We start from the raw sequence: 23462 nt of genomic DNA on the forward strand, positions 1-23462 counted from the left end.
ACGACTGGCCGGGAACACTAGAGGGTATGGAGCCCCCACCATCCCAGGCCCGGCAGAAGGAAGTCAGGAGTCCAAGCAACCCCCCCCCCCCCGCCCCGCAACCATCCCCGCCCTCCGGAGGGGGACAAGAGAACAGTACCTCAGGTAGAACGACTTAGGTATGCTGTCCATCTCATGATGTTGAGGACCGTCCCGCAGGCGAGCGGTCCGCACGGTCGGTCTCCGCCTCTTCCAGCGCTCTGATGTGGGCAATGACCTCCTGCCTGGCTTGGCTCGTTGTTGGCACGTCGGCAGGTGTCGCCCGCTGTCTCCTTGGCACCGTGGTCCAGTCCGGGGTAAGCTGCGTTCTCTTGCTCGGAGGGCGCCTGGAGGGGCTCCCCGGAAGAGAGCCTGCAATGTTGAGGAGTCGCGCCGCCTCATCGTAGGATCGCAGGGATTTACGCCTACCCTCCCATTGAAAGATAAGTGCGAAGGGATGGCCCCACTGATAGGAGATGTTCAGGGACCGCAGTTTCTCCGTCACCGGGCGGAAAGCGCGCCGTCGCTTCAGGGTGTTGGGCGCCAAATCCTGAAAGATCTGAATCTTGTGGCCCTTGTATTGCAGGTCCGGTTTGTCCCTAGCACGCTTCCAGATCTCCTCCTTCTCCACAAAGAAATGCACCCTCGTGATGATGTCCGGGAGAAGCCCCGATCTCCCCGCCGGCGCCGCCACTCGATGAGCCCGGTCCAGTGTGGAGGGGCGATACATCCTCGTCGCCCCGCACCTCATGGAGGAGTTGCGCCACAAAGTCCATCACGTCCTCCCCTTCTTCCCCGAGCGGCACGCCTCGGATGCGGAGGTTGTTCCGCCTGCCCCGGTTCTCCAAATCCTCCTGCTTGATTTGGAGTTCAATGTTCTGTTGCTCCAGGGCCGTTACACGCTGCCACAGTTGTTCCTGGTCCTCGGTGCGCGTGTCCGCTGTCCTCTCCAGGCTGTCCACACGGTCCCCCAGGTCCGTGACGTCCTTCCGCAGTTCCGTGACACACAAGTGTACCTCCGACCGCAGGGACCCGATCTCCGTCTTAAGGTCGGTCATGAAGGCGGCCATGAACGCTTGCGTGACCGGGGGGGAATCCGCCATCTCCGCAGGTGGGCCACCACTGGCCGCCGGTGCTCCCACTTTGCCCCACATGGCCGTAACCGGGTTCCCCTTGGAGGCCGGTGCAGAATCCGCCCTGCTGGACCTGTTCGTGCGCGTCATCCTCCGCGTGGGCCACAGGGCGTCCTCCAGCCCGCGTCAGGGCCCACGCCCGTCGTAGGCTGCGAGGGCAAAAGCACAAAACACAAAGGGAGGCGGCAGGAGGCACCGGCGCACAGACTCAGCGCTCTCAGGGGTCCCGGCCTCGTTACGGCACACCCCACGTGGCACAGCAGGTAGTCCAGGGGGCCCCAGGCCACAGCTTCTCCGCCCCCAACGTTTGTCCAGCCAGGTATAGCAGCAGGACCCCTCGCGTTCCACCAGCGGGGGCCCCCAGTCCTCCAGAGGGAGTCAGCACCAGAAAGGGACACACACCGTTGCCCCAGGCCCGCTTTCACCTCCTAGGAGGAGCCAACGCGAAAGCTCACTGTTTCGGCGCCTCCCTGAAGCCAGGCGCCGTCCGCTCTCTGCAGTGCCCCGGGGGCACCCTCGGCCGCAGTCCGCCGCACTGGTTGTCCCCACCGCTTCCCGCCTCGGCTCCGCAGGGCCGGGCTCTCCAAACAGTCCAGTGGGGAGGGGAGGCTAGCAAAGTCTCTGACCCACCCTGGGGCCCAAGTCCGGATCCCGCCGCCTCACTCTCCGCAGCGCGGGGGATGGGGCGCCGCAGAACTGCACGCCTCTCCGGGACCCCCTCTCCGTTCCCTCTCCTTACCGCCGCGGCCCCAGGTGAGAGCGCCACTGAATGTCAGTGCGGGAGGGGCGGGGGTCGCTCCGGGCAGGGATCGCTGGCAGCCTCAGGGTCGCCCAAGCTCCGCCGCAGGTCGCCTCTTCCGCGGATCCAAGATGGTGGACGGACCCGGAGGACTCCCTTGCAGGAAGCCGGCTGTCCGTTCCTGCCGGCGCACAGGCAGGCACAGAGTTCTCCTGTGGGAGACGCGGTGCCCAGCTGGTCAGGGGCACTAGGGAGGAGGGTGATGAGCTCGGACCCCCGAATTCCGCCTTGATAGCTGCTGATGGGCCTAACGGCAGCGGGAGCTCCGCAGGCACACGTCCACTCACATCGCCGCCAGGCCACGCCCCTGGCTCAACTGTTTTTTGAAGGATCTTTTCTCAGGCAGTCTTCCTGCCCCCATTCACCTCTTCATCTAAGCCTCTAGAGTTTGGGGTGCACCAGGTTTCGGCGCTTAACTCCACCCTATTATCTACCTTGAGCCTTTGGCTAAACTGCGGAGTGTTTGGGGATGCGGGTGGTCTCCATTGCAGATGACGCCCAGCTCCTCTTGGCATTTCACGAAAACATGACAGCAACCTTGAGTTCTCTTAAACACTGCCTGAAGGCCATTGTGGAATAGATGAATGGAAGCTGCCTGAAACTTAATTCCGAAAAAAATTAGACCCTGTTTTTTGGCAATAAGACCTCCCCAAAGGCTAACATTTGGTGGCCACCAGAATTAGGTGCTCCTCCCTCCCTGGCTCCAGTAGTGAGGGACCTGGGGATGAAATTCGATTGCAATCTCACTTTTGTGCCTCAATAATAATAATAATACAGCATTTTGTAGAGCGCGAACAGCTACCTCACTAGGAGGTGTCCCGGCGCTAAAAGAACACATTGACCTAGAGAAAAAGGAAGTGAGAGAGTTAGCGAGGTTGGGTGAAGAGTCAAGTCTTTAATAGCTTCTTAAAGCAAGATTCGGAGGGGGCTTGTTGGATTGCTGGTGGTAGAGCGTTCCAAAGTGAGGTAACATTAGCCGAAAAAGTTCGACCTCCTAGTCGAGCCCTTCTAGTTCGTGGGACAGCCAGTTGAACACAGCAAGTCAAAACATTATCCGCCACCTGCTTTGCCATCTTGTTGGCTTTCCGGAGGATGCTTAACCGGATTCCTGAAGACTGTCAGAAAACAATAGTTCATTCTTTGGTCATGTCCAAATTGGACTATGCCAATAGCCTGTATTTAGGTCTTCCTGCTTTTCTAATTCAATGGCTACAGGTTATTCAAAATGCTGCTGCTCGCATTTTTTTTTTAACTCTTTATTCTCAGCTGCTTTTTCCGAACAGTGACAGTATGTATTCTCCACAATGCATCAGCTGGTGTTTTCTATTTTACCCCTCTGAACATACAAACCCACTTCTTCTTGTCGGAGAGCCATCTACAGTACAGGTAGGCCATTCACGTAGTGTAACATATCCAATATACTCTTCCGTATACAGAGGCTGCAGTGTCGTGGGATTTCAACAAATGGTTCACTCAACACCCCTATCCGTCCCTCCCCCCTCCAGACAATTCCCCCCCTTCCCATCTCCTGGTTTCTTGCGGAACCCTCAATTTCTGAATTCAGGTTATACCGGCCTTCGCGTATCGTGATAAGTAGCGTGCCCCAGAACAGTCTTGCGGGTTGTGGGGGGGGGGGGGCGGCAGGCCACACCTCTATAGTCCCTGACTACCGTTCTCTAACCCTGTGAGCTAAGCCCCGGTGCCAATGATAGATCCATCTCTTCGAGCGCTATAAGCATGACCTCCCAGTCCTGGGATATAGGATATTTCCTATGACCTCGCATTTCCTCCCTCCCAAGGGCCGTCCCCTCTGCTCTGCCCCATTTCAATACCTCCAATCTCCATGTGTGTAGTCCCGGTGCTCTCGGAGATTTCCATCTCATAGTCAATGCTCGTATTGTCAATAGCATGGCAAAGTCCAATAGCTTCAGTCTGGCTTTCTGTGGTTTGGGCCGTCTACGCAGCCCTAGGAGACAGGGCAGTGCTTCGACCGGTACTGGTAGGTTCGTGACCGTGTGGAGCACCCTACATATTTCCGACCAGTAGTCTCGAAGTCTCATGCAATGCCAGATCATATGGAGAAACCCAGCATCATCCTCCCCACAACGTGGGCATCTATGTGGGGCGTCCGGGAACATGAGGTGTAGTCTTTTGGGGGTGAGGTATGCCCTGTGCAATATCATCACCTGTATGAATCTGAATCTAACGTTTCGTGAGACCTTCCTAGGATGTTCCAGTGCTGCCCGCCACTCCCTCTCTGTCAGTATCTTTCCCGTGTCTTGCTCCCAGGAGTGTTTCAGTGTCGTGAGCGGAATCGTGGCATGTGCCCTGATGCCGGTGTATAGCCCGCGCACTAGGTGGCCCCCTGTGCCCATGTAATACAGTAGATGTACCAGTTCATGTTGTGGAGGTCGAAGTCGCTGTGGCTCCCATCTGGTGCGTATGAAATGTGTGACAGTGGCGTGTAGCAAATACAATTGTGGAGGGGCACTGGTAGCCTGTTGAAAGGTGGCGTGGTCTAAAAGATTATCGTCCCCGAAAAAATCACCCACCTCAGTCACCCCAGCCTCCCGCCAGGGGCGTATAGTTCTACTAGTGAGTCTACCTTATGGCGTCGGGATTCCCAATAAGGGGATATTATCCGCGTACGCTATTGTTGGAGCTGTGTATATCAGGGCCTTTCGCCAGCACGTCAAACTCGTGCGGAGGAGCGGGTGACCATCCGCAGGGATGCGGCTCCGCGGGAGTAGTAATGTATGTAGTTCACCTCTGTCCAGCCTGTCAGGTGTGTAGCCTATTTCGTGGAGGTTCCGCCCTGCCATCCAGTAGGAGAGCCATTGAAGCTGACTGGCCAGATAGTAGCTTTTGAAATCCGGCACCCCTAGCCCTCCGTCTCTAGTCCCTAGCTGTAGTTTCCGAAGACCTATCCGGCGCCTCCCAGTACCCCATATTAGAGTGACTAGTAATGTATTAAGAGTGTCAAAGATTGACTGGGGCAAGCTGACAGGGAGATTGACAAAGAAGTACAGTATCCTGGGAAGCATCACCATTTTGGAAACTGCGATCCGGCCCATCACCGATAATGGCAACGCAGTCCAGAACCCCACCGAGCTGCGGAGCCGCGTGATAGCCTTCTTGATGTTTCCGTCTATCTGGTCTTCAGGTGTTCTGTACACCTGGATCCCCAGGTATTTGAACGTAGTCGGGACCACTGGAATAAGGTGGGCTCCGAAGGGGATGGGGTCAGGGTGTGGGATGTTCCGGAAGTAAAAACCATTGGATTGTTCCCGGTTAATGGTTAGGCCTGAGACCCTTGCAAAGTGTTGAAATATGTCGTGGATGGCAGTGTGATCCGCCTCCAGATCTCGGAGATATAGCAGAATATCATCCGCATAAATCGATATTAGGTCAGATGAGCCTCCGTTCGGGATAACCCTCTGACCTTCTTTCGCGCGCAGTGCTATGGCTAGGAGTTCCAGAGCAAGGACAAACAGCATCGGAGACAGGGGACATCCCTGTCTGGTGCCCCTGTGCACCGGGTATGTGGCTGATATGTGTCGGCCCGTGCGAGCTCGAGCCGTGGGTGCCGTGTAGAGCAGTCTGATCCATGCTAAGAAGGGGTCTGGTAGCCCAAATCTCTGCAAGGTCAGAAACATAAAGGCCTAGGACAGTGAATCGAAGGCCTGCCTTAGGTCCAAAGCTATACATCCTGCTCTTGGGAGGGTCTGTGGGGTTGTCGCCATGATAGCATGCAGTCTTCTCGTGTTCATAGAGGTACTCCTACCCGGGAGGAAACCCCACTGGTCTCTGTGGATTAAGGTAGGGAGGTGTGCCTGAAGCCTTTGGGCTATTACTTTACTAAGGATTTTGTACTCGGTGGAGAGCATCGATAGGGGCCTATAGTTGGACATGTCAAGTTGATCCCTACCCGGCTTTGGCAATGAGACCACCAATGCCTGCATAGTGGAGTCAGGCAGATGGCCTTCCTCCAACGCCGTCCGGTACACCTTTTCTAAGACGGGCACCAGGGTGTCGGAGTAGGTTGCGTAAAACTCCACAGGGAGTCCGTCCATCCCTGGGGTTTTATTGTGGTTAAGGGATTTAATAGCGGCGCGTATCTTGTGTTGCGTTATGGGTCCCTCAAGGTCCTTCCTAACGCCCATGGGCAGTGTCGGGAAGGGGAGGTCGGCCAGGAAATCAGACATCTGGCCTACATCTTCCTGCGCAGGTCGGGCATACAGCGCAGTCAGGTGAGCACAGAATGCTCGATTTATGTTACTCTGTGTGCCCACCAGGGTACCGTCTCGAGCTCGAATTTGGGTTATCACCGGAGTGTCCGGGCGATCTCTTATCAGATGGGCCAGCAGTGCCCCTGATCGATCCGCCTCCGTATGCTGTCTCCGAAGGTATTCCCTGTGATCGATGACCCGGAGTGTTTCTAGTGCATCCGCGTGTTCTTTGTTTTCCCTTTGTAAGTCTGCCTGCTTTGTTGGGTCAGTCCCCACCTCCCTCTCCAGTAGCTGTAATCTGGACTCTATATTGCATAACTTCTGCTGTATTTCCTGGCGGGCACCAACTAGCTGTCCTATTCGCTGCACCACGGATCACCACCTTCATGGCATCCCACACCACCAAGTTGGTGGAGGCGGAGTCCCAGTTGTCCGCGAAATAGCCGACCAATGTGTCAGACAAAGAAGTCCGGAAGGGGCCATCCTCCAGCAGACGCAGGTCAAGGCGCCAGGTGGGGACCGGAGTCGGAACCCTACCCCACAAACGACGGAATGCTAAAGGTCGGCGATCAGAGAAAGTCTTGGCCAAATATTCGGGGGTATCTACCATTGTAACCACAGAATCGGAACATAGGAACCTGTCTATCCTAGTGTGTAACCTATGAATATGCGAATAATGGGAATATTCCCTGTCCTCTGGGTGTAGTGCGCGCCATGCATCCATCAGGCCCCAGCCCGCTGCCCATGTTTGGAACAAGTCAGTCAATCTGGATACTCCTGCCATCTGTAGGGGGGGGTGTGACCTGTCCAATTCTACATCTAAGACCATGTTCCAGTCCCCCCCTATGATCCAAGGGATGACCGCCCAGTCCGCTAATGCCAGGCCCACTCTCTCCAGGAATTTCTCCTGATCAAAGTTTGGTGCATAAACACAGCCCAGGATCATCAGTGTACCATCTAAAGTGCCCTTTACGAAGATGTATCTGCCCTGATCATCCACCCGCTTCTCTAGTGCTGTGAACGGCGTGCCATGTCGAACCCAAATTGTTGCCCCTCTAGAGAAGGCGGAGTAAGTTGTCGAAAAAATAGTGCCTCTCCACTTTTTCCGCATCTTACTGACCTCGGAGGCAGTGAGGTGGGACTCCTGAATGAAGGCAATTTGTGTGTCGTGTCTAAGCAGGAACAAGTGTATTCTATGCCTTTTCTGCACTGCCCCCAGGCCCCGTACATTCCAGGTTATTATATTGTAATTACCAGTAACGTCAGCCATAATCGTCTGGGTACATGCACAGTGGCCCTACCGTCCGGTTCACCTGACCTCTTTGCCCTGACCACCAGGAGACGTTCCCTCCCCAACGCAGAAATAAACATCAACGGCGCAGCAAAGGAACATAGCTGTGCCCAACAACAAACCGTTTTTAAACCAGTGCATAGGTCCAGTGCATTCGCCTTCGGGGGGTCGGCTCAGCACCATTTCAGTCAACTTTCCCACCTGGTGGGCTCTACTGGCTCAACGGCAGTCCGGCCGTAGGGGCATCGTTACCAATGTACTTCTGCAGCAGGCAGGCAAGGTGAGGAAACCCAGAACCCGGCATTCCCATGCAGCAGCCGAGTACCAGTGCAGAGTGTCCCCCACCCCCCACAGAACAGCATCTCAAGGTATAGTGAAATAAAGCTCAAATAGCAGGGTACAATACCGTTTGTAGGCAGGTCAACCGCTTCCAGTCTGGTCCTCTCATCCGCAGCCGTCCATCACATCATCAGCCGCACGTGGGGTCAGGGTGGGGAACAGCAGCACACTGTGGTCTGAGTCTGAGTGGTCTGTGCTGTCCTCCGAATCCGTTGTGATTTTCTGAGAGTCCTCACGAAATGCGGTCGTCATGGCAACCGTGTCCTGCTGGGTCTCTTTCTGCTGCTTTCGTGAAGGCCTGTAGCGTGGCAGTCCTCGCCGCGTTTTGGGAGATCCCGTCGGGCCACGTGAATGCGATGTACCTGATCCGTCAATTACCGTCTCTTGTGTGGCACTCCGACTGCCATCTATGCCCATCACCTCCAGTCATTCTAAGACGTCCAAAGGGCCCTCGAAAAAGTGTGTTTTCCTATCATGTATTATCTTCAGGCGGGCCGGGAAGAGCAGTGCGTACTTGATGTTGGCCTTGCGCAGTAGCAGTACCTTTTTAACCTCTAGGTATGAAGAGCGCAGTTTTTGGACTGCATTGGTGTAGTCCGGGTAGAGGGAAATCCTTTGATTGTTGTATTGAATGAGGGATTTTTCACGTGCTCTCTGCAGAAGGACATCCCGGTCCCGGTAGTTCATAATGCGTACTATGAGGGGTCGGGGGGGTAGCCAGATTTAGGTCTGCCTGTCGGAATCCTGTGCACTCTCTCCACACAAAAGTGTGGTGATAACCCCTCGTCAGCAACGTGATCCCGGAACCAGCGTTCCATAAAGTCCGCCGCCTGCGTCCTCTCGCATCGTTCCGGAAGGCCTATGACACGAATGTTGTTGCGGCGGTTTCGGCCTTCCGCATCTTCGACGCGGTCCACAAGGGAGGAGACCTGTTGTTGGAGCTGTTGGATGGAAACAGTATGGTCCATTACGGTTGGTTTGATCTCCTCCAATAGCAGGCCATGGTTTTTTACCTTATCCGCCAACTTGCCGTGGTCTGCCTTGAGAAGGGACAGGTTCGTCGTCAGGGTGCCCATCTGCTGTTCCAATATCGCCCTGGAGTCCCTTATCTCCTGCAGGATGATGTCCAGTTTGTCCATAGGTTGATCCTCCGTTTAAGGTTGTATTACAGGTGACGACGAGGCCCCCTCTCCCTCAGTTAGTGACATTGTACGAGTAGTCTTCAGACCCTCCCGATTGTCTACAGATTTGGCCCCCTTTCGGACCATGTTGTACAGCGAGCGCGGTCCACCGTGCCCAGGCCACACAGGAGGAATTAAGCGCTGCTACCAGAATAATAGACCAAAGAGATGGATGGGCAGCCGGTTTGCACAGGAGGCGTAGCACACGTGGGTGTAGCGCTGTACTTTCGCGGTAGATGTCCCACTGTGGGGTCGGGCCACCGCCCAGGGCCGCTATTCAGGTCCTCCCCACGTGTCCCCCAAGTTGTAAGTACGGCGCTGGGTGTCTGCTCCGGTCCCGGCCGTCCTTGTGACGTGCAGGGTCTCTTCACCGCCGAAAAAACAATGCGGGGGCCGAGAGGGGGGGAAGGGGTGTCCCCAGGGGGCCCAACAGTCTCTTTCGTGCTCAGCCACTCAACCCACCCGGCCGTCAATGGGCCGCAATCTGGTGTAAGCGGGGGGGGCCAGACACAGACACAGGCAATGGGGGGGTGGAGGCGGTCCGAGCTCGAAGCAGCCGTTCGTGAGCTCCCTCGCCCCCCGGCTCCACAACAGCGTCCCTGGGCTCCCTCACTGCACCAGAGTCCAATCTCCTCCCGCTCCTCAGCGTTGGCATCCTCCGCGGCCCCCCCGGCCCCCACCGCTCACCTCCTGGGGCAGGTATGGCAGCAGGCAGTCTCTCTTTCGGGGCCCCCTCCGGCGGCCCCGGCGACGCCCGGTCCGGCCCGCCCACGACTTCCGGCGGCACTGGCAGTAGGCTCCTCGGGCTCCCTCTCCACTGTGGGTCCCGGCTGCACACCATGCACGGCGGCTGCAGGCCTCACTTCCTGGATCGCGGCAATGTGGACGCCGCTCGGCAGCTGACGAGCTCCGAGACCACCGGGGGTCCTCCGATGCACTCCGCTTCCAGAATTGAGGTCCCTGGGGCCCCCAGAGCAATTAATTACAGGATTTAGCCCCCGTCGGTGCCGGAGCTCGAGCAGAGCACTTCTGCTCACATGGCCTGCTAGCCACGCCCCATGCTGCTGCTCGCATAAGCCTCAAAATTCCCCTGCGTTCGTCAGTCTCTCATCACCTCTGGCATCTTCATTGGCTCCAAGTCATCAAGAGGATTTAATTTAAGGTGCTCATTTTTGCTTTCTGAGCCTTTACTCACAAAGGCCTGCTTCATCTGAGATCAAGATTGAAGGCCTATTCACAGACCAGATCCTTAAGATGGAATAAGTTGAAATTGCTCCTAGTTCCACGTATCTACAAAGCAGGAAGAGGAGTGAGTTCCTTCTCTTATCTGCCTCTTTGTTTGCCTTCCAGCCCTTCGGAACCCTGTTTCACGACTTGGCTTTTTGACTCCTGTCTAATAGGCTAATTGGTCCTTTTCTCTTTTTAGACTTTTTCCGCCTTGAACTTTCTGCTAGCGCCTGGACGGCTCTCAAGAGGCAGTTGCATGCTTTAGAAATGCTGTGAATGGAAATTAAGAATTCTTCTCTGAAACCTTTGGTTTCCTATCAGTAGGACTTACATTTAGTGATATGATTGTTTAATGAGAGTTGTGTTTGGGCTCATGCAATACTGTTTATTGTAGTTTCTAATACAAAATGGCTTTTCTAAAATGTGATTGACACTGAGCCCTCTTTTACCACCTTCCCATGTGATTCTAAAGCTAAGCCTTCTTGTTTGCCAAACATATTTTCTGAATTTAATGTCTCTCACATGGTTCAATTGCCTAACTTATTCCCATAGAGAAGTTACTCTGATTGGACCCAAAGAGGTTCTTCGGAGTGTATATAGGATCCTAATTTTTTTGTTGGGTTTGGAAGAGAGCAGGGTGGGTCTATTCAAGCAAACCATATTGAGTGGATCATCCTCTGCATTCGTCTGGACAGTCAGCTTCTTAAGAAAGACCATTCTCTGAACCAGCACATAATTTGGCAGAAGACTTGTGACCACTTCATCCATTTGAGAGGTGCTCTTGGTATTGACATCTATGAGAAAAACCTGGGCTTTGATTCTATAATTTTAAAACCGCATCATTTGTCTCACTGATTTATTAAATTTGGTCCTTACGAAAGATGCCTTTCATAAATAAATTCAATTTGTTGTGTTGGCCGAACTGTGGTTACTCACACTGTGCCTTTTCCTAGGCATAATGCTCAGGCAGTCTTTCTGAAGATGAGATAGCTGTATGCAATGCATCTATTAGAACACATATTCATACTCTGTAGCATTATTGCTACTTGATTGCCTGTCCTTTTCATACTCATCATTACCTTTTCCTTCACCTTTTCTGGATATGAATAGTTTCTCATTATATACTTTATCCCAATTCTGATTTCCTTTTGATCTCTATCATTTAAGGAATTTGTTTTCCACTGATGGTGTAGGGAATGGCAGCTGGTTTATGTAGATGAAGCTTCACGTCTGGCCGCAATACCTTCAGCTCTGTGGCTGGTGCCAATGTGGCATTCTCTCATGCACAACCTCTAGGAAAATAGATGATACATATGAAAACAACTTTCCAGTAACTTGTTTCTATGCCTGTGCTCAGAAATTCATTTTTATGTGTTGGCTGTGTAGTGCATGTGTTTTTATGCGGTTACTGGGACATTTGTGTTTTTGTGCATATAGTGAGTTGTGAGTTTTTGTTTTCTCATGCTTAAGACTTAAGTTGAGGTTTTCACAGGTGACATGTGTGCCTAGCCTTGCAATGGATTTCCTCAAGGACCCGTAACGTACAAGGGGGATTATCAATCCTCAGCCAAATCTGGAGTCTTTTCATTTTCATATCTTTTGTCGGGACAGTGTGAGCAAGTTTTAGTCAAAGTTTCCAGATGGAATGCTACATTGTAAAAGTCTCTAACTATGTGTCTCACATGTGTCCTAGTTCTTCACTACTCCTGTGTGCAAAGTGAGAGAACTCATTGTGTTTCAGCCCAGGTTACTGAGAATCTTATGTAAATGTCTCGAACACGAGATTCTCTTCATTGCTCAAGACTCTACCATCCAAAATGAATATAGTTTGTGCTGTTTGGATTGAGGATGATACATGCTTTCAGCACATACATCTTTAAAATTATCTATGCTGGTCTTCAACCATTTTGATGTTGCAGAAGTTATTTTTTCCATTTTTGTCAGCTCCACAAGCTTTAGTCGGCTGTTTGTTGCTCTTTGTCCCTCCTAGTTAGGGGCATATTCCTCTCCACAAGCGGCGATTCAACTTCCTCCTCCTTCAGAGCAGGACATAATTGCATGACCCATTCACGTCAAACAATTATTCATTGGGTAAAACAGCTAAGTGAAGAGTCTTGTTCAACATCTGTCTGTACTATTACTACAGAGCTTCTTAAAGACCATATGGCGCATGAGCTCTTGGCTCGAGTGAACTGTGTTTATCTTGCTGTGGGGATTGTGGTGGTGTGCCAGGGCCAAACTAAGTCCAAGTTACCTTTGAATTTTGAAGAGCCAGTCATCCCCAGCCAAGGGCGTCCTTGCTTCTAGGCAACGAAGTAGGCAGGCACCAAATGGTCAGTTTTTCGGTTCCATGGAGAGGTCAGTGAGACACAGTAGATCAGTCCTGCCATTGCTAGAGTATGCCAAGCACTACGCATAATGGGAAGCACATGCACTATTTTTGAGCAGAGGCAGACATTGTTATTAAGATAAAGCATCAGGAACAACATAATTTAAGTTGTTGAGTCTACTTGCAAAACAAGGACAACTTGCAGGGCAGCCAGTATTGCAGGAGAGCCACTATTTTGTGCAAAATTCTCAGTCTTCCATAGCACAGTGCTCATACTGCAAATCATGTTGCAAAAACATAGCTATAACTTGTGACACATACAAAGCACAGTGTTAAGGAAACATAAAGATGTCACGTATGGAGTGGACATAATTCACTTGTAAAGGCAGGTAGGCCTTCTCTACAGAAAGGGTGTGTGCAAAAAGGCCTGTTTCCCTGAACTTAGAATCAGTAGATAGCAGATGACAGTCTTACAATAGCTGTTTTCATATATTATTGGCAAAAGAACAAAAAGTGTAGGGTTGATAGGCTGGTCTTTCGTTTAAGTACATTTCTGCGAATTGCCACTCGGGCACGTAGGACAATTCTTAACCCTTGAGTTTTTAGTCATGTATGGACAAGCTTATAAATGTTGGAGGGATCGCTTTTTTATAATTTAGTGATTTACCTTCTGATAATGGATTCTCTGTTCTTTCTACAATTTGTGATATTGTGTTTTATTATTGTAAAAAAAATTTATAAGCATGTATTGTTACTCTTCTCTTGTCAGTAAAATTTTTTACTATGCTGTACTTTTATGGATACAATGTCTATCCGAATAAAGTTCATGAACTGAACTGAATTGCTTTTTTAGTGGAGTAGTAGTCACTCTCCACTAAGTGTGGGGATGCAACTTTGATAGTTCCCCCATGATCAGCAGAGCCTAACTACATGCTGGGAAACTTCAGGAAAATATGGAACACCTCCAGTAGGCACACAGATTGACGAGCCCAGTTGGAGAAAATGCACAGGTTAGAGCAGTGTAAATCAGGGAGGGGCAAAGTGGCACAATTTGCTTTCTATATGGGAACTTTTGCCCCTATACCCAACATCGGGAAAGCACCTTTATAAGCTGGTTTCTTTACGTATGCTCGCTTGGGGTTTGGAAGTATGGGGGTGTTTACATGCACATGCTTCCTGTTTTGTGTATGTATGTTTTTGTGTACCTCTTCTGAGGTGTACTGACTTATTCTTCTCTCTTTGCAGGACCCTCCATACTTTACAGTGTTGCCCGGCTGGGAATATAGACAGGAGGCTGGGAGAGAGCTGTTAATCCCATGTGCTGCCGCCGGGGACCCATTTCCTACGATTGCGTGGAGAAAGGTACAAGATTCTATATATATGCCATCTTAAATAAGCCCCACTTAACCACTACATCCAGTCAATGGCCCAAGGAGTGCTCCTTTCAGAACACTGAGCTTTCAATCACTGATTGTTAATCTTTATCCAAATAACAACATGTCTCATCTGGAAGAACTGCCTCATAGATGCCTTGGCTGCGCTGGAAGAAGAAATGTATCCATATTTTTGGGAGAAAAGCAGCTGAGGGTCTAACATCCATACTGGGAATTCTTTGAATCCGGTTTCTTCTAAACAAATAAATAATGCAGGATGCTGCAATCGGCAGATCGCTGTTACTTTACCTTGAGGCAATGGATATATTTGGAAGTTGCTCATCAGAAAACTTGAGTACCAAGGCACAGAGGATTTATTTTGGTGGGGGGGGGGGCAGTGGAATCCTTCTGTTAGTGTGTTTTGTATATGTGGGTGTGCGTTGGAAAGTTGAAATGTAAGAGAACATAGTGTCCCATGCCCACAGATGTAGTAGTATGTTTGGGTATAGGCTAGATATCCATCATGCATTTGTACACCATAGCACAGTGGGCTGAGTGGTTGTACAGTTGCATTTGAAGAATGTTCCAAAAGTACCTTTTTGACTAGTGACTAGTCCGACGTAGCAAAATCGCCATGTTTCAAATTGTCCCACACATTCCTATGTCCCCTTCTACTTCTTTCATCTTACATTCCTCCTTTCCTCATCTCTCTCTTTTATCTAAGTTCCTGTTTCTGTTTCTCTTCTCTGTCACGTTTTTCATTCTACTTGTAAAGTTTATGTTGCAGAATTTGCCACAAGAATGTGTTTATCGTCTTTCGTTATTAATTTCTTTTCTCCCATTTATGTTCTTCTCTATCTTCTCCATTCTTGTATTCTCATCTTTCTTGCACACAAATAGTTCTTTCCATGCAGTTGATTTCTGTCTCATTTAATTATCGCTCTCTTATTTGTACCATCTGTTGCCTTATTTTTCTCCTCTGATACCCTTCCTTCCTTCCTCTTGTTGTGTACAACTCTCCTGTGTTCTCCTTCTGCTTTTTGTATGATGGCTCTGCTTCTGGGAATAATAATTCAACAGTCTACTGATCAGTTGATTAAGTTCACTTTCACTCAGTGATCATGGTTTAGTTGGTCATTGACACACTCAGTGCATGACCAGCATATTTCTCAAGACGGACAAGGCCGTGGAGCTGGCATCTAGCAATCAGTGGTCATAGTCCAATCATCTCTCACCTGATGCAGTGTGGGCAAAATGATGATGCCTTTTCCAGGCTGCATCATGGGCATAGATGAGGGGCCCGTTACTTAGTACACTGCCAGCACACTCGAGAAGTTTCACACATGCAGCATTCAGTCCACGCACAAGAAGCTGTTGTATAAGGTAACATTACGTGAATAGCAGAGGGATTGGTTCATCTAGCAGACGTAGTGGACATGTGGGGAAATTCCATTTCTGATGCAGTAAGGCATCCTTTGGCAATATAGTCTCCAGCAAGCAGTGGCCAACAGGTTTAGCTTCTGCTGCATTGTCAATTGTTAAGGTGTATAGCCTAAAGGCTCTGTGGACAAGCCTTATTAATCCATTCCTTGGCACACTGAGAAGCTGTCTAAACAATCCGATCTGGCTTTCCTTGGGTGTGCCTTGTGGGTTGCCCCTGTTACACTCTTTGCATGTTTGATGAGTGCTGATCAGCCATGGGAATAGTTAAGGTATACAGCCCTTGGCACAACAGTGGCACACTAAAGTACTTCATCTTCTTGTGCCCTCTAGGCATATCTAAGGAGCTGAGACTCAGTACAGTGTTGACATGGCTGAGGAACCAAACCCCTCAAACATGTGGCATGTCTCCGGAGTCTGGTGCCTGGAATTTCTTAAGCATGAAGGGGAAGATGTCTGTTCACGACGTAGGAGGACAGTTTCAGTCATGCTTCAACAATTTGATGCTTGGCTTCTGGAAATACTGGAAATGTTATTACATGAGCATTTGGTGACTTTGGTGAATCTTCGAGTGCACCCCATTGCTCATTGACAGTTTTGGAAAGGAGTCTAGACGATAGGCATAGCTGAGGACTTCCACTAATGGGAACTTTGGGCATAGCTAAAGATTGTGGCCTTCACCATACTGCCTGCAGAACTAAAGTGTTCGTATTTGAGTGCAGCGCTGCAGTATCCTTCATTTGGCTTACTGTAGGCACCTATGTCGAGTCTCAGTCTTTTGGTGCATCGCGCAAATGTCCATCGCTTGGAATGCTAAGTTCTAGACATGTCCGATCCCTCGTGCATGGGTATTGATGCAATATCAGTTTTATTGGTGGATCGCTCCTTGTGGTGCATGGCTGAGCCATCTCTCCCTAGTCCCACTGTGTTCCGCCCTTAACTGTCCAATGCCTGAAGAATGAGTGGGGACTCCGCCTTTTAGCTTGCTGTGGACATAAGTCTGGTGTGACACCCTATTTTACTGTGAGCATGGCTAAGGGGCGTTCCTGGTTAATCATGGGCATGTTAAATGTGAGCATACTGTGGGTTCTTAGAGCCTGCCTGATGTGTGGAACCAGAAGTGCATTATCACTATGGGACGGGCCTTCAGTCCATATTTCACTGTGTGCGTGATTGAAGTATTCTTCCCACTGTGCAGTATGGGAATGATAGTGTCCATTATGGATGCACAGTGCATATGGATAATGCTTGCATTCCATTGTGTACTGTGTTCGTAGATCAGTCGTGCATCCCTCAGTCACTTTTGAGTATGTCAAATGTATGTATCCTTTAGTGTGTGTATCCTTTAGTGTGTGTTTTTCTTATTGTGCTGCGTTTCAGTCCGGGGAGGCCAACCACTTCGGTCTGTGTTCACATCAGAAGAGGCCTCCCCAATGGTAAGGGGTTGTTAACAACTGTTATTCGTGGATCCTCTTGGATTTGTTTGAGATGCCCATATTTCTCCCACATGCCATGATGCCTGCTCTGTGATTCTGAGCTATATGTGTCCTCTTTCTGTGTTTCTGTCCAAGGTAGGGAAGCCCAGTAGAAGCAAACACCTGGTCCTCCCAAGCGGAAGCCTGCAGTTCACATCTCTCAGCAAGGAAGACCACGGGGAGTGGGAGTGTGTTGCAACCAATGTAGTCACCAGCATTACTGCCAACGCGCACCTCACGGTGATAGGTATGCAGCCTTTGTCTTGTGAGCCTCTGGGCAGGGCTTCATCATTGGGTGAGACTTATGCAGCTTCTATTGGTTGGTGCCAATGCTCACTGTAATGGAGCTGAACTCAGATTTGGAGTTGGCTACATGGCCTTTGAAGAAACTTGTAGTCTGTATGTTGTCCTTTAGATGTTAGCACTGGCCATCTTTGGAGGGAGTAAAACCACATGGTGGCTAGCATGCACCCTTGGTTTGGTCGGTTTAGTGGTACTAAATATACAGGGGCGGATGTGAGCACATAACCCTTTAGGAGTTACACCTTATGGGGACTGACATAGCCACTTTCAGTGAGGGCAAATTTGAAAATAGAAAAGAGGCCCTGATAGTGGGGTGCCTTTTAGATATACATTCGATCACGGTACAGATGATCTCAAGGAGAGGGGAGTAGGAGGGAGGAAAATGCATCAAGAGCTATAATATTTCTGTGCATCCATTTACATGTTGCGGGGTTGATCTAAGCCTTCCATGAGGTAGGAAAGTGTGTTTCTATTCATTGGATGTCTGAACCCTCGCTCTGATGCTAGCCCCCAGAGGACTGAAATGAGGTATGACCCTCTGACTGGGGTAGCTTTTAGCATCCTGGAGGTAGTGTGACTAGTGTAACTTTCATTGCAAATAAGGGCACACACTATATGGTAAGATAGACAAAGGTCTTTATACTTTAGCTGTAGGTTCAGAATGTGTATAGGTAATTCAGACATTGAGAAGCTCTTGTGTAAGGAGGAAAGGGCAGGTACGTCTGACATTGAGAGTTATGTAAACAGTGTACTGGTCCCTGGAGATCATTGCTAAAAGCACAAGCCTTGTCTGATGGGTGGAGGGTGCTAATCTTTGAGAAACCTCAGTTGAAGATCACTTAGAGGTTAAGCATGTTGTTTAACATGGGGCTGTGCTGAGCTATACATGTGCATTCTTAGAGTGAGTAAACTGACTCACGAGACAGAGATTTGTTGGCACATGCTGCCCCTCTTTGGGTTAAGGAATTTGGTGGCCACATAAACCATTTGCAGCTTCTGCCGCTAATGCATTGCATGCTTACTCAGAGCTTTTCACCCTCCTCCACTCCCTTCTCCTTTTTACTCTCTTTCCAGTTTTCAATCCTGGCCTCCCACCTCTTTGTGCTTTCCCTTTCCTTCCTCTTTTGTATGAGGTCCTTTGTATTGAGACTTGAATTATTTCATGGTCTGTTGTCCTTCAGGCAGGGCAGGGTTTGATTTATGATTCCTTTCTCTGGCACACATTCTCTTGTGACTGATGTCTATGTCTCATTTGCATTGATCATTTTTATCTTGTAGAAAGAAACTAGTAGAGTTAATGTATCTAGCCTTTTATGTTTGTCATAGACAAGGCTATTGCTGGACATATAGTGATTTTCAAGGTAAAACAAAATAGTGAGTGAAGACAATCTTCAGATGAAAGGTGATGCATGTCAAGTCATTCTTGGTACAGGCTTTTCATTTCAGTTCGAGATGCTAAGACGAATGTTTGGGAATTTTGCATTCGGTAGAAGGTCTAATCAGAGAACTCTTCTAGTAAAAGAAGGTGAGCAACATGTTTCACCTGGATGATTGCAGACTGGACATTGCTTTGGCAAGATGGGGTGAGATATCTTCAGGTAGGTGGGTCTGTTGTATTTGGCTTTGTCATGTAGAGGTTCCTGTGAAGTGTCTCTTTCGTCTGATTGAAAATGTAATGGCAACAAGTGGAGAACGTGGTGATCTAGGCAAAAAACAATCTGGAGGATGAATCGTTCAAAGAAGAAATGTTTATCATGATTATTAATTGTATAGTGCTTCCCCTTCCTCATGCACTGAGTGGTTATAAATTATACCTTTGACTTATAGCAGGCAGTCAAGGCAGTACATATCTGGTCCCATTGATTCCTTGCATTGGCAGAGCAGCGGATGGTATGATTTCTTGATGCATGATCTGTCTTGTAATATGAGTCTAGACAAATCTAAGGAGTATTTGGGCTAAGGAATGACAGGAAGAGGTCCTGACTAACCTTAGGGTATGCAGTCTAGATATCAGGCAGCTGGTCAGTTCATGGCTGAGCACTTAAAAGAAGAAGCATAAAGCTGTAGTTTACCATCCAAACAAAAAGGCATGGATCCATAAATACATTTAAAAGCCAGGGGGCATTTATAAAGATAATTTACATTCTAAGGTTTGTGCCCCCTTCAATCGCCGAATACATGGCACTAAAAGGCTGGCTTAGAGTACATTGCTATAGTCAATCTTGACATTTAAAAAGCAGTATCGGACAATGCTGGTATCGATGGTATCAGACACCAGCCTCTGTGGGCTTTGTGAAACTAGATATTCACTTTCTGTCTTCCAGTGGGCAGTAACATTTAATAAACGTTGTCCACATTTCATTAGCCATACTTGCAAGCCAGTAATGATAGGGCAGCCCACACTGCTGACGTGTAATTCACATAGGGGTGGCAGTTGTATGTCCTCTGTGTAGTTGTGAAGCCCTTTAGAATGTTTGCCATCACACAGAGTGGTCACTGAGATGGCTCTCTAGGCCGAAATGTAAAAGAGATTCCAGTTTGAGCTCCTAAGAGTAATATATCTCTTACAAGGTGCAGCTAGAGGGTCCCTCCTGTAAAATGTTTTGCTATGGGTGCCCTTGCTGGAGGAAGGCACACCAAGGAGCCTTGAGGTAGACACCGCCGAGTGGAACATGTATGATTTTTGTTCCAAGTGGAAAGTTCAGCGATCAACATCTTTGTGAAGGTTCTTTGATGAATACTTTTTACGTCTTTGTTAAGGGTCTTCTGGCGGAAGCCTCTTCATTCTGAAGTTCTGCGAGATGGATTACTTCTTGTGGATATCCTATGGTCGATGGATATCTTTTTAGGTTGAATATTCTGTAAGTGAGGTCAGTTGTGGAACACTGTTATGGATTGAAGGAGGGCTTACAGGTAATAGTCCAGTAAGGGAGTCATTCTCTAATGGAACGCCCCCTGGTGGAGACACATTTTCTGAGGTAGAATCACTTGTAATTTAATCCTCTTGATATGAAAGTCCAATGGACTGATGGAGGATGGAAGGAAGGATACACAAATGGATTGATGGATGGATGCGTACAGGTAGGTCTTGTGATCAAGTGTTGAATGAAGGATGGAAAAGAGTTTAGGTTGAAAGGGTTATTGCGACTTTAGTCCAATCACATTGGTTTCCATTTTACTGTTGCCTGTTATCCATGACATTATCCAAGTCAGTGAATCAGTTATGTTGCTTGGAAAAAGCTTTTTATACTATTACTCTGCCTTAATACAGATGGATGCATGTTTCTGAAGATAAAGGTTTCTATGGGTAGGACCTCACCTTGTGGTAGAACTTCTAACAGATGAGTGGTTCGTTAAGTACAATAGCCTGTAGTGAATTAGGATGACGTATAGAGGAGCCATTGGATGGACAAATATAAGTGCTGGATGGACCTGGGTGGAGGGTAAATGGGTGGATAGCTCTTCAAGCAGGAGATACTGATAAGCTTTGGCTCCTTCAGCAATTTGATTTGCTCATGGTTTTTCTGCTGTCCTCTGTGAGAGGTTGCTGTAACTGAGGGCTCCTCTGGTGTAGGTTCCCAGATGGAAGAACGATTTTGTTTTTTCAGGCAGATAGTTCTGTAAATGAGACTATGAATGCATGTGCAACTGATAGTCCGCTTTTCTAGCGGTGGTCGTTCAGGGAGTGACTCCATATAGAAGACACTTTGAAACTCCATTAGAGCAAGTGCTTTTGTGCATTGGAAATGTCTGGGGACAAAGGGTTCTGTGCTTATAGAAGTTGCAATCACTAGGCGAAATGTTATAGGTTTGATCATATTACTTTCTCTAGGTAGTACAAGACCAGTCTCTTCACATAGGTAACTTCTGAGGCAAGCAAAGTATTACACGTAGAAGATGCTATCGATTAGTCTGTTTCCATGAGGTTTGTCTTAATGGAAGTTGTCTCTGAAGAGGTTTTGTATGAGCCGTCCCATCACGGTGGTATTCATGTTGAAGAGGTTGTTGGTAACAAACTCCTTTTTTGGATTAGAAAATCTGGCTGTTCTAAGCATTTCCTGTCATAACTACTTTTGTATTTTATTTGTGGGTATTTACATTGCAGACCTAGTCCTGAAAGGCATCCGAGTGTTTATCATAGTTGAAGGATTGCTGTGAAATGCATGTAAAATCCTGTACCGGGAACAAAGAAAAAGTAGAGATGACATAATAACTCAAATGGCTGGAAGCAGAGAAGATATCAGTTTGATGGATGACATTATTGGTTGGAGATCAGATGGTTTGAGAAAGAAAGGTTTTTTACTTTTCGAACTTCTGAAGTCAGAGGGAGGGTGAGTGGGGGGTAAAGGGGCACTCAGCCTGAACCCGTGGGCAAACAATGAAATATTTTGTTTTTCGGTTCATTCTTTATGGCATTTTTATATTCAGTTGATCGAGAGCTTGGTTATGTCATTTGGGTTGAGCCAAAGGTGACTAGTTAAATGATGGCTTTTCTGGTTTAGTTAGATTTCTAATTCCATAACTCATATGCTGGCCATTGAATAGCATGCACACGATATGTATTTAACTGTATGTTGGCAGGGCTAACAGAAACTATGCGTTGATGGTACTGAACAGTCACTGTTTTACATTGTCCAATCAGTGTTGCTCTGTGACTAATATGAAATAGGTATTTTTAATAATCAGGAGTGGAGGTCTCCATATGCAACATGCAAGGGGCTTAGGTATTTTTTCTATGTTGAATGTTAAATTGGATGGGCACTTTGAAGGCGTTGTTTGCTTAGAATATTGTATCACCGTTTCCTCCTTGAGATTTAGTGCTATTAACTGTTAAAATGTGTTGTTTCTATTTGTGATAATCTCTATTGGATAAGTGGTAGGGCGAACGGCCCTTACACGTCTTCTTAATTCCATATCTGTTAATTTCGTGACAGGAATGTAGTTTATGGGTACATCATTTTTAGTCTTTCTCTCTATGAGGAAACGGCTGGTAGCAGTAGGTCTGTTAAAATAGTGTTGAGAATGTGGTATTGATGGAGAAGGTTCTTATATTGACCTCATTACGAAGGATGTATTTGGAGAAGATTGTCTTATTGGAAGGTAATCTCAGAAAGATGTTTGTGGAGTTTCAACGTAAGTGGGGAAAATTACTTGAGCAGTGTTCGTATCCAGGCCACTCCTCATCTCTTTGAACGTTTCTGCTTTTTCACTTCATTTTCTCTCCACGTCTGAAAGTTTATTGTCGTTTTAGTTATTATTCCTCATTCTCCTTTTTCTTGTTCTCTGCTTATTTCATTTCTGTCTTGAAATTATAATGTTAATGTCCACCTCTTTACCATAGTATCTCTCCTTCTTTATCTATTCTCTTAGTGCATCTGCGCACTCGGGAACTCTAGCCCTCATTGCTACTTTCTTTGTCCATTTTCTGTTGGTTGCTCAGTTTTGCTCTACACAGTTATAACCTATCTCTCCCTTTCTCTATCTCTTGCCCATCTCTCTCAGTTCTTTCCCTATAGTTCTTTCTTCATCTGTTCCTTGTTTCTGCTTTGTTATTAATCTGGGTTTTACACCTCTTCTGTTCATTTTCATTTTTCTTTCCTTCTTCTTTTTGTTTTTACGTTTTATCGTTTGGTTTTTTAGACTGTCCTTTTTCTATCTGTACACCATTATAGCTGCTGTTACCTTTTCTACCACTATGTCATCACTGGTACATTATCCTCCATTACATTGTAAGTCTGCAGATACCAATGTGTATACCGTTTATACCATCAGCATGACACCATATCCTGGTTATTACCTCTACCCTCGGCATTGATGCCAAAGCTTAACTCTATCATTTACCAATAGTAGTTAGTTATGAATAATAATAATAATAATACGAATTGTGTTATTATAAATCAAAATATGTAACACAATTGACATAATGTTAATCCTAAATGTAGGTAATGATTGAAAAGTAATTATATTAAGTACATTAAATAACTTAAAAATATATCATTTTTTATGTAATCGCTTGCCAAAAGCCTACTGTAAATCGTAATTTTTAAGGGTGCTGGCATGAATTTGAGTATTCCGATAAATATTTCTAACCTTAGGCACCAGGACTGGATTCAGAACTTTGAAAGCAATTGCTCCAGTACACCGGTAGATGACGCTATTGCGCTTGCAAAAGACACACAGCTGATGGACGGAATGTCGAACAAATTAAAACATTCACCCCCAATCATAAGATCTGGGTTAAATCTATCATTCTTATGCTCACCATGCCACCCCAGTTAAGACCCGGCCATATGCAAATCAGTCTTGACCCTGTGCCTCATGGGAA

At 47.9% G+C, this 23462-nt stretch overlaps 1 protein-coding gene across 1 annotated transcript in view; it reads left to right on the forward strand.

The window, feature by feature from the left end:
- The window catches only part of IGSF9B (immunoglobulin superfamily member 9B), a 1214248-nt gene that overhangs the window by 632674 nt on the left and 558112 nt on the right, over nucleotides 1-23462 (forward strand). The window contains exons 10-11 of the mRNA XM_078681939.1: nucleotides 13792-13908; nucleotides 16931-17081. Coding sequence (XP_078538065.1) covers nucleotides 13792-13908; nucleotides 16931-17081 — 268 coding nt within the window. The remainder of the gene's footprint in view (nucleotides 1-13791; nucleotides 13909-16930; nucleotides 17082-23462) is intronic.

The sequence above is a fragment of the Lissotriton helveticus genome, chromosome 3_1 (genome assembly GCF_964261635.1).
Source record: "Lissotriton helveticus chromosome 3_1, aLisHel1.1, whole genome shotgun sequence".
NCBI classification, from domain to species: Eukaryota; Metazoa; Chordata; class Amphibia; order Caudata; family Salamandridae; genus Lissotriton; species Lissotriton helveticus.